Source organism: Siphateles boraxobius, unplaced genomic scaffold (genome assembly GCF_051911475.1).
Source record: "Siphateles boraxobius isolate OS27281-9 unplaced genomic scaffold, OSU_SipBor_1 256, whole genome shotgun sequence".
Classification (NCBI taxonomy): Eukaryota; Metazoa; Chordata; class Actinopteri; order Cypriniformes; family Leuciscidae; genus Siphateles; species Siphateles boraxobius.
This window is the reverse complement of record NW_027508872.1, coordinates 162376-177500: the sequence shown is the minus strand read 5'-3', so window position 1 is coordinate 177500 and position 15125 is coordinate 162376. Positions and strand designations below refer to the sequence as shown.

The 15125-nt window shown below is 37.7% G+C and overlaps 1 protein-coding gene across 4 annotated transcripts in view; it reads right to left on the bottom strand.

The window, feature by feature from the left end:
* The window catches only part of osbpl10a (oxysterol binding protein-like 10a), a 32398-nt gene extending 18471 nt beyond the window's left edge, over window positions 1–13927 (bottom strand). For 3 of the 4 annotated variants that reach the window (XR_013207210.1, XM_077243989.1, XM_077243990.1), the window contains exons 1-2: window positions 13653–13926; window positions 1298–1473 (exon numbers count right to left, since the gene is read on the bottom strand). Coding sequence is in view for 2 of the 4 variants with exons in the window: in XM_077243989.1 (XP_077100104.1) it covers window positions 1298–1473; window positions 13653–13759 (283 nt within the window). In the remaining 2 variants the exon portion in view is untranslated. Of the gene's footprint in view, window positions 1–1297; window positions 1474–13652 lie in introns of all 4 variants that reach the window. The other variant, XR_013207211.1, reaches the window with a different exon arrangement.
* Between the last annotated feature and the right edge of the window lie 1198 nt (window positions 13928–15125).

Below are 15125 nucleotides of genomic sequence, written 5' to 3'. Positions count from 1 at the left end.
ATATATATATATATATATATATATATATATATATATATATATATATATATATATATATATATATTAGGTTATGTAACAATATATCATGTTAAAATATATATCGCAATACAAAATTGCAACAATATGTATAGTTTTCAGAGTTTTAGTGAAACTTGGACGGTGAGAGCGGCGAGGAGAGTTGAAATCAGGTCAACTTTATGGTAATGATCTATGATGCGGTTCGGCGGCAACCAATCAGAATGTAGAAGTGCTCAGTTTGAGAGGAGTCCAGAGAACGCAGTCCTGTAATCTTTGGTTCCGACCACATTAGTTCCCAAGCAAAATAGAGGAGAGGTCGATCATTTAAATTTGACAAGAAGGTGCGCAACACTATTTATAGGCAAGATTATAGCGCTAGAACACTTGTTTTTCAGCGCGAATGCAAATTAGAATAGCACTTAACCTTGAACACAAAAGCCGCACCACACAAATGGCTTTTAATTGGTTTATTCGTTAGCAAACATGTCACTATAATTGTTAAGTTCTTTCTATCGATACATTTTCTGCAAAAATAACGATCGACATGCTTGTTTGATTTGCGACCCCTTTAAATAGAGTTTTAAAAAAGACCAAGCATTCGTTCTACGTCAGAGCATCAGCGTCCACGAATCTTTCCACGGCGTCGCTAGCAGGGCGGTGGCGGTGTGAACGCATGCTATTCGTCAAAAATAATTGTGTATTTTCAGCTATAAAATCATGAATATTTTTATTCTGGTGTCTCTATTGTCCTGTGCATTGTGTTTCCAGCAACAAAGTCCAATCCTATTCATTTACACACACAATATAATATCAAATTAGCATTTTAATCAACAGTTCTTTTATCATATGTCTTGCGTATATATATATATATATATATATATATATATATATATATATATATATATTGAGTATTGCAATATAATCATTGCAATAATATTGTATCGTGAATTAAGTATTCTGATATGTATCGAATCGTGACATGAGGGTATCGTTACACCCCTAATATGATATATATATATATATATATATATATATAAATATATGTGAATAGACAGTACAGCCCGAGAAACCCCTGAATAAACGCTCTGGACAGTGACGGTCACATGATCTTCTTCAGTGATGTCACTGGCAAGAACTTTCTGAAACAGAGGCTGCTGGTTGTCATGGTAACAGTAACCGTCATCTCCGACCTGAGAGTCACGAGCACGTGTTGAAGCTCAGGAAGCGAGTGTTTGAATACCCTGAATCAACGCTCTGGACAGTGACGAGTGACGAATACCTCTGAGTTTGAAGAGCTCCCCATTGGCCGAGCTGACGACGAACATGTGAGGCGCCTCGTCGCTCGTCGTCACGGAAGCACCAATCAGAGGCAGGGAACCACGGGGCTTCAGGCTCCGCCCCTGCTCGTGCACGAAATAATGCAGCTGACCCACATCAGGGTCCAACACGAAATACCTGCACACACACACACACACACACATCAGGATAATGAGACACATCACAATATAACTGGATCACGACTTTTCCAAAACTTGGAAGTGAGTGTGGAGACAATAGAGCTGGAAATAATTCTCTATTTGTGTTGCACTGCAGTCTTCAATGATATATGATTTACTTATTAGTGTGTGTGTGTGTGTGTGTGTGTGTGTGTGTGTGTGTGTGTGTGTGTGTGTGTGTGTGTGTGTGTGTGTGTATGTGTGTTTGTGTGCACGTACGTGTGAGTGTGTATGAGTGTTTGTGTAAGTATGTGTGATTTTATTTATCAAAATCATGTAGAATTTGGACATAAAATACAGAACACTGAAAGTTGTCGTGACATGCTGCATTTAATAACTACTGCATATTCCGATTAGCAGAAGCAGCAAAATTTAAATCAAAATGGCCAAAACTAGTTTTTCATCTATGAACAATCAGAAGAATCCAGTTAGCTGATATGCTTTGGTGATGTGCAACATAGGGGTGGGCGATATAGCCTCAAAATTCTATCACGATATTTCAAGAATATTTGCGATAATGATATTTATGACGATATAGACATTTTTTTGTTGTTGTTGTTGAAAATTTTCTTATTATGTTTATCTCGCCTAAATGTTTGCTCACTCATTTCGTTTTTACAATGTGGTAATTTTGTTGTTAAGAGTTTACACAACACAAGGAAGCTTGATTTCAATCTTTGAATTAAATGTTAAATGTGTGCAGGTCTAACACCAGTATTCAGAAATACTACAGAAACATAATAAAGTAATCAAATGTAAAATAACACATAGTCTTTTAGTTCTGTTTCCTGATTAAATTAAATACATAGGCTAATAATTCTCATTCATTACAATTAAAGCTATCTTTTGTTGTTTTGACGACAACATAAATGAGACGCATAGCCTATGGCTGCTGTCACTTTTACAGCTAGTGCACGGATCCATTGCTGTTTTCATTATAGAGATTGCTAATGTGACGTCATCGTGACGTATTACCAGTGGTGAACGCAAAGCATTTTGGGAATCCGCGGCACAAACAGAAGGCGCCAGACTTGATTGCATGCAGGGAACAACTCAGTGTTCAAGATGCCGTCTACCTGCTGTGTTATAAACTTCAATAGTCCTTCTTGCACAGTTTTGAAAACGAACATTACGGGTTATTTTAAGGACATGTTTGTGTATGCTCGTAGACAGCCACTCTGAAGCGGTCAGAGGCGATTCTAAAAGATTCAAAAAGTCGAGACAGGACCAATCGTCAAAATTCTACCCACCACTCTAACTTAGTTCATCCAAAACAAACTAGAAAATAGACTCAAAGTGCTAAATACCTGAATTATCCTTTAAGAACGGATCAATATGTTTTCCTTAATTTTAATGAACCCTAACTTTATTCTCATCTGAATGGTAAATAATTGATTTTCGTATAAAATTATACTACCATTAAAAACACATTTGATTTTTTTTAATCAATGTAGAATATGTAACTGCTCTGAAGAAAAGAAATGAAAACCAATGCGATATGATTAATGTCCAAAAGATGTAACCCACAGACTGTTTTGAAATGGGGTTGGATGTTGCTTTTAAAACTGTGTGTGTTTGGTTGGGTGACAGTTGTATGTTACAGCTTGACAAGAGTTTAGAGTGTGACAAAAGCACAATGTTGTGTTTTATTGCGAGTGTAAGTTACACAAATATAAGTAAACACTTTGCAGTTTGAATGATAACCTCTATGAACAAAATGAGGGAGTATGTTTTATGTTTCCACTGTTCGATCGCGCCTCTCTCTCTCCCTCTCTCTCTCTCACACACACACACACAGTTCGATCGCGCCCGCGCCTCTCTCTCTCGCGGGCGCACAAACACACACACACACACACACACACACACACACACACACACACACACACACACACACACACACACACACACACACACACGCACACACTCCAGCATTGCAATCTTGACATGAATTGCGATTGCATGCAGATAGATGAGAGAGAGCGAGGAGTGTGGTGCTTAAAACTTTAGCATACTTTTGAACGGACGACAGTTTTCTGGTATGGTCCGACAATGTTTTCTTTAGCCCGCTGCATTTTGTAGGATTATATTCTGTTTTTCACGCCATTTTTATTTATTTTTTCATGCCAGAACACTAGTCTGCTATGCCAGCCCATGTAAACCGATGTAAACGGGCCAAACATACCCATAATTCTTTGCGTTCTGATGACGTTGCCGCCCAGTTGGTCACATGTCTTAGCGATCTCTATACTGTCTGTCACACTGTCACATGCGTTTTATACATAACCGACTGTATTTATGAGTATACTTACCAAGACCGGAAGTTTTACACAATTTTGCGTTTTTCCCCCCATTAAAGCGATATAATCCGCGAAAAATTACTTTAGTTTCTCGCGAGCTGTACTCTATGTATGCACGCAGTGCAACTCTCTCAGAGAGTGCGCGAGTAGCTTACTGGATAGTTTAAAACCGCTTGAATGTTTAAACTGAGAAGAGTTAAGAAGACTTGAAAATTATAAACTTTAGTTACGATGCACTGATGGCCCGATTGTGCAAGAGACCATTCAGTCATGTCCCGACTCCTAAACGCGCGCGAGAGAAGACACGCGTCGGCAGCCCCGCTGAACACTCAAGCTGTTTGTGAAATTGCTAAATCGTCATCGGAGGCTGACAGGCTGCTCTCGCGCTCACACAGGTGTTGTTGTTGTGCGTGCTAGGGAACGTAAATGCGCCATACGTCATCGCGTCGCTATATAATTGATATCGCGATATGACACTTTTTTATCATGTAAAAATGTATACCGGTATTATCGTGGACGGTATGATATGGCACACCCCTAGTGCAACATATAATATAATTTCATGATTAATAATAATAATAGCTATTATATACATTTTTTGGCTTGAAGATCTGCATGTGACTGCTGAGCTCAGATGAACTCAATCCCACAATCCCTCTGGCCAATCATCCAATCACTCGCTCAGACAATTAGAGTGTGTGAATGAGACTGAAAGTCAGAGCTCAGCTCTCTGTGTGATTAAACTCTACGAACCTCACACACACACACACACACACACACACACACACACACACACACACACACACACACACACACACACACACACACACGATCCAGCAGAACCTAAAGAAGAGATCTCATTCACCAATACACTTCTCATCTCAGAAACACAAAGGTTTATATTTTTATTTGCATTAGCCATTTCTGCAGATTTTATCAAAGTGTTTTTCACCAGTTGAACAACCCCATTAAAAAACATCGGTTATTACGAGTAAAGAAGGAATGTACTTTGAATTGAACTTAAACATGGCATATTCAATTAATTTAATAAACAATTATAAACCATATCAACCAAATTAAAATTAAATTAAATTGCCATTTTAGATTACAAATAAGTAGTTTTTTAAAATTTAGAATGCATGCAAAATTAGCAAAAATTTTAAGAAAGAAATTAAGAAAGAAAAAGAAAAAGAAAAAAAAATGAATGAAAAAGAAAGAAAGAAAAGAAAGAAAGAAATTGAGGATGTTGAAAGAAAGAATGAAAGAAAGAAAGTGAGGATGTCGATGTGTGTTATTGTCGTCTGCGGCTCTATGTGTTTTTTCTTCTAAACCAGATCAATGACTCTCTGACCAGAAACAGGCTTCACACACACACACACACACACACACACACACACACACACACACACACACACACACACACACACACACACACACACACACACACACACACACACACACACACACACACACACACACAGATAGCACAAGTCTATTTGATGTGATATTTACATCTGGAAGACGTATTTTTAAGAGTGTTTGCTCATCTGCAATACGTCTATAGGACGTTTCCTGTCAGATGTGAAATAGACGTTTAGAAGATGTCTTTAAGATGTAATGATTTAGAATGCATGTTAAACTGACATCTTCTAAACGTTTATTTCACATCTGACAGGAAACGTCCTATAGACGTATTGCAGATGAGCAAACACTCTTAAAAATACGTCTTCCAGATGTAAATATCACATCAAATAGACTTGTGCTATCTGGGAAACAAACAAACACACACACACACACACAGTAAAAACATGGATCTTTGTTTTGCTTGTGACAGGCTCATTTTTTCCATAAAGGTCAATCATAAAGATTCAGAAATAATGATAATAACATGTCAACTGCACTTTGCCACACACACACACACACACACACACACACACACACACACACACACACACACACACACACACACACACACACACAATACATCACAGCTCGAAAACATGCATTATATCTAGTTCAGAAATACAGTAATTTAGTTTGAAATGTAGACGTTTCAAGATGATCTGTTAGTCTAAACTGGTTTGAAATAAAGCCACACTTCCTTCTTTCAGCGCACGAGTGAACAGATCCAGATCCTTCAGTTTCATCACGGAAGCAAGAAATCACAAACCTGTGGATACACACCATGAGCTCGGGTGATCTGCTGCTCTACAAGACAAAAATTATATCCTCCATCAAGAACTAAATTACCCATAATCCTACACTCTAAATGAAGTCAGTCTCCGTACTTTCTGAAACAACAGAATATTTCGCAATAAACTTGTTTAAATACAAAACATTAAAAATGAAACCAATTGTTTCATTTTGTACCATTGTTTTTTACTGGATTATGTCATCTGAAATACTTCCAGGATGAATAATTTTACCCCCTTTGAAGAGTTTGTTCTCCATTTAAAGTTCGTAATGTGTTTCATCACAGCTGTTTTGGTTTGATTCATGGTTAAATACTTTATATTGAGAAAATGATGAGGAGATACTTGCAGTGCTGTTGACACAACACCATTTTTAAAGTATAAATTACATTTGTTCATGCAGCCGTATAGGCGACTTTTTAATAGTCTCATAAAGGCAAAACACAGAGTTAGAGTTCATGTTTTTTACAGACATCTTTGATCATATTTACCAAGGGGGCAAATATTTCTGACCAGCACTGTACATGATGAACTTAGAGAGAATATCTGAGTCTAACCTTCATTTCTACAGACTCCAAACTCTTTAAAAACCCTTTCAAGAGCATCAAATCTTCTTCACGAAGACATAAAAACAAAATGTGATTCCAGAAGAGTCAAAACAAGCATGTGCTTTATCCTATAGTTAACAGACACATGTTGAGACTCTGAAATCATTTCATATCTGTGAATAATTCACTTTTATAGACGTTGTTCTGCAAGAGACAAGGTCTGAAGTCCAGAATGACAACACATACCAAGTTTATGAATATGAACCGCAGACATGCGTCATTATTTATATATCCTTCATGGAACGTTTTTCCTGAAACGTTTTAGTTGGATGTTCGTCTAACTTTTTTAAAATGTTACTACTTCAGAACATTCAAAAGTAACATTCTTGAATGTGTGAAAAATGGAATGTTCTATTTAACGTTTGAAACCGTCACCCTGGAAACCAGGAGTGCATTAGAAACCGCAGAGATGATGTCATCAGGAGGAGGTCGGAGGTCAGAGGTCAGCTTCACCTTCTGACACACTGTGAAAGACTGACTCTGGAGTATTGTTGTATTATGTTATGACAATGATGATCATTTTTGTGAATGTTTTTTTCCCGTTTCTTTTCTTCAAGCATTTAAAAAAAAAAAAAAACACAAAAAAAAACACTGTCTCACTGACTGACATCTATGACCTTCATCTCCAGCACTGAACGATCTCTCTCATCAAAACCAGCAGTAAAGCAGCCGTGTTTCTGTGACATCCAAACACCATTATGTTAGATTGATGGACGAGTTGATTCATGCATCAAAAGGGGGAATGGTAACAATTTTGGTAACAATTGACAAATATGGCCAAAATATGGTTTACTAAGGGACAATATATGTTGGGAGGACACTGGGCTTGATTGGGTAAAAGCCTGGCAAGAAGCCATTCTTCTCCCTAACAAAATTGCTGTCTGTAAGTGTATTTGCAGGACTGTTTCAACAGGAAACGCCAGGGCAGATGTGGCAGAGAAGGCCGCGGCAGCACAGCAGACAAAAGAAACTATGTATTTTACTATCTGAAAATAACCTCGACATTTGTTTTTCTTTACAGAGCATGCAGACTTTTGATACAGGGCAGAATGTGCCCAATAAGATAATGGCTATGGATGAATTTGACTAAGTTTCCTGGCCTGGGTTATTAATGTGGGAGAGAGAAACAGGGCCACACCTGCGCAGCGCATAATTTAAAATTTTCCTTTTGCAGGATGTCAGGATGGATTGCAGCAAACACAACTGATTCTGTTCCAAATGTATAAATGTTGTGTTGTTGACATGAGCAAAGTGGGTTGAATGTTTTTCAGGGAAAAAGGGACTCTGAGTGCTATTAAGTGAGGAAGAAATTATTCAGTGATAAGATGATTTGTAAAATGAGAAGAAACAGTTGAATTGGACAAGTGTTGAGAATAAACTTGAAATTCTTTATGCATGTCATCAGCAAAATAAACAAATGGTGAAAATTCCACAGGTCACACCAATAGGGACGACCGGCCAGACAAGCGGTCACTAACAAAACCTTAAGGTCTCCATTCACAGGTCAAAGCAGGAGTTGGTTCACTCCAGTGGGGGTGCATCGTGATCTAAGGAGCAAATCTGGTAATGATCAGAAAATGGTTGGAGAGTGGAACACCTGGGTCAAAGCCTCTCACCTTAGATTACACCGACAGGCCTCAACCATCATATAGAGCACAAAGTGAGGGGTCAAAGGCTCGTGCTAGTAACAGCCTCCCTCACCGACGAGGGAAAGACCACGGCTAGGCCTGTCGCGATAATCAATAAATCAATTAATCGCACGATAAAAAAAATTAGCTCGATAATTTTTCCGGCCGCGATAATTTACATTTGCATGCTTGTTTTGTTTTCCTCGTCTCTCTCTCTCTCTCTCTCTCTCTCTCTCTCTCTCTACCAAAGAGACTGGATGACAATATCAACGCTGACCGCCACACATTGATTTTCGAATGTTTTTAAAAAAAATTTTTTTTTTTTTACTGAGCCTATTTAGAATCGTATTTGATTGCAGAGCGCCGTAGCGCGTCCCTCTCTCTCGCGCGCGCTCTCTCTTTCACCCTCATATGAGGCGACATACCGCCGTCTAGGGCTTAAATCAAACTTCATTCACGCACACATAGGCCTATATGAAACACTTGCATACACATTAAGTAGTCAAACATACATGTATACTGCTGAATGCTCAAACTCTACACACACGGGAACGAGATGCGCGCACACAAACTCTCCACGCACATATGAGACGCGCGCAAACACACAAACTCGCGCACACTCATATGAGACGCGAGCGCGAACACACGCACAAACTCGCGCACAAACTCAATGAGACGGAGCACACACACACACAAACTGTCCGCGCACATAGGCCTACTCATATGCGACGCGAGCACACACACACACAAACTAGTGCAAATACTCATATGAGACGCTTGCTCACACAGTATATGATGCATATGATTCTCAGTGTGAACGGAAGTCACACATACATGTGCATTTTTTGTTAACAGAGACAGAGTCCATTGCTTTTATTGTTTTTAGTTTTTTCATTTAAATAGTCTTTAGAAATAAAAGTTTATTAATGTTTGAAAAGGTGTACCTGCATTATTATGCCATTATCATCATTATTTTAGATGAAAATGGTCTCAGAACGACAATATTATCGTTTATGATCAATATTATCGTTTATCGCAATAATGTCTTGGACAATTTATCGTCCAGCAAAATTTGTTATCGTGACAGGCCTAACCACGGCAACGACTCGCAAAGAGTCACCCTGGTGAAGACGGAAAGTCCATGGGGCGAACGAGATGACCAACACACCTGGAGAAAGATGCACCAACTAATGGTTTGAGTTTAGCAAAATAATCTGTTTTTGTGATGATTTTGATGATTTTATTTGATTGAATCAAAATAGGGCTTAGATCAAATGATTTGATTGGTTAGGGATTTATTAGAAAATATTTCAGGTAAATTATAGGGATTATTATTGAAGAAACTTGATGATTAGGCTTTCCATTAAGGGTAAGAAAGGCCGATCATGGGAGAATATGTATGGTAGTAAGCTAAAAGACGGTCTGTAATGGAAATATTAGAGTTCATTTTGAACAACTACATTGGTTAAAAGAATGGATAAAAAATAAAAAACCTTTTCAGGATTGATTTTATTAAATATGGTGTTAAAAGTTAAGAATATATTGTTAGGAAAATGGACGCGATATATGGAAATGGGCACGGATTGATGGTAAATGGATAAGATTGGTTAATCTTTAGGGGGTACTGGTTGCAAAACTGTACTACCAATTTCAGCGATAGGAATATCAATATTGTTATGTTTACCATGCATTATAATGTGTGTTTCCAGCTCAGTACAGAGACTGGTTAAAGCTGGGAGTCTGTTCAGTAGGATGAACAAAATATGATGATACAAGTAGTGGGAGCTACTGTAACGTGTTAAATTGTATGGTTTTCTTTTCTTTTTTTTTCTTTCTATGAATGTTTTTGATATGAACAGAAGGTTAAAAGCTGTGGTTATCCGCTATGTGATGACGTACAAGCAGAGGGGTCGAAATGAGGGATTTTATTCTACTTTTATTTCTTTGTATTTCTTAGCCTGTTGAAATGCCATGTGGGTTTCAAGATGTGTAATGGTAACCATAGATGAAGAGTATAAGTGTGATGATATGACTTAAAATTTGTTCTATTATTTTTATTATTATGATTGGGTAATCTGAATGATAAAAAGGGGGGAATTGTTGTAGAAATTTTAATATTCATTGATCCCACACAGGTATTATAAGAGAAAGAACCTATTCAATGTATAAAAGTATATGTGTGTACGTGCTTGTGCGTGACGTTTCAGGAACATATGGGACAGGACCTCTGACCTTAGGGACGGTCAGTTTTGGCCAGTTTATTTCAGTACCAGTTTGTGTCTTTAAGTAGAAACTGAACAGCAGTAAGGACCTTATCTGAGTGGGTGAAAGGTACAGCGGGTGAGGAGGAACCTTGAAAACAGTATAAAGGCTGTCTCATATCTTCCTGTTGTGTGTCACTCTCTTGCACAGCGTAACTTCTGTGTACTAGACTGAACCTATTCTTGCAAGAAAAAATACTTCTCTTTTTATTAATTTGACTCTGAGTGTCTCTTACTGATGATTTTTAACAGAATTTTTGCCACAACAAAACAGATTCATATTTTTGTGTAAACCGTTTATTCTTTGATGAATAAAAAGTTCAAAAGAACAGCATTTATTTAAAATAGGATCTTTTGTAATATTATAAATGTCTTTATTGTCACTTTTGATAAATTTAATGCAATTAAATTTAATGCAATTTAATGCAATCAATTGAATGCATCTCTGATTAATAAAAGTATTAATTCCTTAACAAAAAAAACAAAAAACATAATGACCCAAAGTTTTGAACTCCCAGTGTTTCCTATTCAGTGCTGGTGAAATAACGCAATAAAACACACACACACACTGCGGTTTAAAACCCACAAATGTGTTTAAAGCGCAGTAATGGATCGGTGAGTCCATCAGAGCAGTAACTGGATTAACATTCACTGACTCGTTCACTGCCTGCATGTTTATCAGTTACAGAGACGCTCTCACTGAAGAGCTCCGTTTGACATATACTGTCGTTTAAAGGTATAAATAGAACGTTGAGAAACATTCTGATGTTCAGGATTCCGCAGAAAACACTGAGCTCATCTTTTGTTGTGACACAAACCCGTCAGGATCCGTCGCCCACCTGAGAGTCTCAGCTCAAATAACACAGAAATAAAACCACAGATGCATTTTCCTCTTCTCTACAACAAACCCAGGCACCTTTACCTTTACATATTCATAACGACGCATACAAACATCTGAGATCTGAGATGTGAGAAACATGTTGGACATTCAGTCCCAGTAATCTGAGAAAGATCATAAATCGCAGAGTAGAGTTACATTTCTATTCTACGGCCTGGTTTCCAGTCTAATAAAAACTTGAGTAAAACACACAACAAATTGACTTAAAAAATAGAACAACAAAAACTCAATTACACTAAAGCAGCACTGCCTGTAAGAAGTGTGTAAATCGGCTCTAGATGTGAGAGACGCACAGAATGAAATGTTTTAAATAGTCACTGAGATCAAGGACAAAACACACTCGATGAATAAAAGATATCAGACATATTTATACTATATTTACATGTTTGACAATGAGGAGAAAATCTGCTTGAGTTTCATCCAGCTCTGACAGTCCTGCTGAACACAGAGAAACAGTGTGTGTGTGTGTGTGTGTGTGTGTGTGTGTGTGTGTGTGTGTGTGTGTGTGTGTGTGTGTGTGTGTGTGTGTGTGTGTGTGTGTGTGTGTGTGTGTGTGTGTGTGTAGGTACTTTATTGATCCCACGTGGGAAATTTAAGTGCGTTAGCAGCAGCAATACATGAAGACAGTAAACTACTCACAATTCACACAAAAACACATACTATACACATGTAATATACAGACAAATTTAAGAAAGAAAAAAATTGCTGTAATTAATAAAAAATATATATTATTACATATTGTATGTATACTAATGCCCTATAAAAAAGAGCCAAGAAAACAGTAACTATTGCACATCTATTTTTTTAGTATTGAGGTTTGTTTTTGTGTGTGTGTGTGTGTGTGTGTGTGTGTGTGTGTGTGTGTGTGTGTGTGTGTGTGTGTGTGTGTGTGTGTGTGTGTGTGTGTGTGTGTGTGTGTGTGTGTGTGTGTCAGAAACACTGCAAAAACCACTGCTGTATAAATGTGTGATCGGCTTGTTCTGCGAGTCTATATATGAGGATGCGCAACATATTAATAATTAGAAAAAGAAAAATCCGTTGGCATGTCAAATACTCACAGAAACTGAAAAATAAAATAAAATTCTGTTTGAAAAAATAAAAATGCAATGTTTTATAGTAAATTAATGGTCATATTTTGATTTGATTACATTTTAAGAGATTAATCAAATTGTTAAGTTTCACGAATTCAATTGATTAGACTTTCTGTATAATGACAAAAAAAGATTAAGAAAATTTGAGTTCATAATCATAATAACAGACTTCTATTGAGACTTGTCAGCAGTGAATCTGATGTGCATGTGTGTGTCTGAACATCTAAGCTGAACATCAGACGCCTTTACACAACCTCGATCTCCACCATCAGCTCATGACCAGAGCCTGAAATAGCCTGTCTGTCTGTGTGTGTGTGTGTGTGTGTGTGTGTGTGTGTGTGTGTGTGTGTGTGTGTGTGTGTGTGTGTGTGTGTGTGTGTGTGAAGAAACTTAGTTCCGCTTGTGTACAGACGGACTGTGTTTAAAGTACAAAGATCAAATTCACATCCAGATAACATTCATGTGTGTGTGTTTATTTATCCTGATCTCTTGTGCAATTATTCCTGAATGTCAGTTAATCTCAGATTCTCAACAAGTCTGAAACGACACTGAGTGTTTGTTCAATGACTAAACTAACAGGGCATGATGAATTTAGCTTGAACTCAATGCAGAAACACGTCAGGATCAGGAAGTTTCAACTTTTTCTTCTGATGCAACACTTTAGTAATGATGAACTTTAGGAAACATATGCCAGATACACAAAATATGATTTTGAGAATCATAACTACAGAATATGAGCATATATGAGTTTCAAGTGTATGTCAATATGTCATATACTCATGTAAAGCAAATCTTATACTGTAATTCACCTATAACTAAATACAGTTTGTACAGTATAAAAACCATTACATATGGAGAGTCCTCATAGATAGGTAAGCAAACGTGTGTATGTGTGTGTGGTATGTGTGAGTAGAATTGCTTATTTGATCACTGAACTATTGAAAGATGTGAACTAACTAATGACCTGAACTAAAAAATAAAAATAAAAATCATCATAATAAAATAAAATCATAAAAATCATATTTAGACCTAAAGTCCAGTCACTGCCACGTATGTATTGTGGTAATATGATATGACACAGTGATGGGATGATTTGAGTCCAGTCAGTGTAAACTTCAGCATGCACCGTGTGTTCGGGTTCGGGTTCGGGTTGTGTTCGGTACCTGTTCTGCCAGCCCTGGATGAGGTTGGTGTATTTACTCAGCACTCCTTCTGTCCTGCCGAACCCGAGCGAGGCCGAGCCCGTCCGAGCCGCCAGCGTCTTTTCCATCGCGCTGCGGGAACGATCCCGATCTAGATCATGACGGAGGAGCTGGAACCCGTTCCCATCGTCCCAGTGCCATATTCCAGAGGAGCGCGTCTCTCTCCAGCGTGTTTCTGATGGGAATCTGACACACACACACACACACACACACACACACACACACACTCTCTCTCTCTCTCTCTCTCTCTCTCTCTCTCTCTCTCTCTCCGGTCCAACCCTCTCTCTCTCTCTCCAGTCCAACCCGGATATTAGAAACACATCTCGACGCTTCTGTATCCGTGAGCGCGACGCGCTGCCAAACGCTGAATCACCGAGTCTTCCGTCTCTCTCTCTCTCTCTCCCTCTCTCGAGCACGTGCACGTGCATCATCTGCATTGACTGTAACACTCTAGTGAAGATGGATTTTTCAAAATACCACCAGATTTGTGTACTTTTGATTGTATGAACAGCCGAACCCCTTTTTATTTTCCATAAAGTACAAGATTAGAACCCATTACAAAAATGAGTAAATGAGAAATCTTTCATTGTTTCTCAACTGGTTCTTTTCACACCTAAAAATGCAGTTTCTCTCCAAATAAATTTCCTTACAATCATATTTTAAATGTAGGCTATTCAATATCACCATGAACTGCATAATAAAATATTTCTAAATGCATAAACATTGGCAGATGTGATTTACGACTTCCCAGCCAACATTCAACAACATTCTGGCAAAGTTCTGAACAAATGTTCTTTCAGTAACGTTAATAGAACGTTCGTTCACCTGGTCTTTATGTTCTCATCGTTCAACATTGTCAATCTCAAACAAAATGGAACGTTTCATTTTTTATTTTTTCTCTGAACATTCTGAAACAACATTTAAAAATGTTATAAGAATGCGCAACTAAAATGTTTCAGAAAAAGACGTTCCATTGTTTGCAAAATTATTACATGGAATATGTTCCCTAACGTTCTCATAATAAAGAAAAACATTTTTTATATATATATAAAACATATTTTTAAAAAGCCTCATGGTCCCCCCTTTAATTCCAAGTTTACTTCATTACTAAATACGGAATATGTTGAATATTGTGAGTTGCATTTAGCACTGAATTGTGTTGCCGCTGCTGTCTAAACCAATCAGAACAATCCATTTATGGTTTTGCTGTTGTTGTTGCTGCTGCTATTTAAAGAACCATTCAGAAGTGTTTGCCTTAATAGTGCAGGAAGTTTAAAGAAGATTCATTTAATCATGAAGGGTTCTTTAAGATGTATCCTATTGAACTAATGATATCATTAAAGAAGCTTTAATGAACCTTTGTTTTTTTACGGTTAAGTTAGGTTTCTGTATTTCCCCAACTTTACCTTCCACGTTTGGAACAGCACAGGCTTA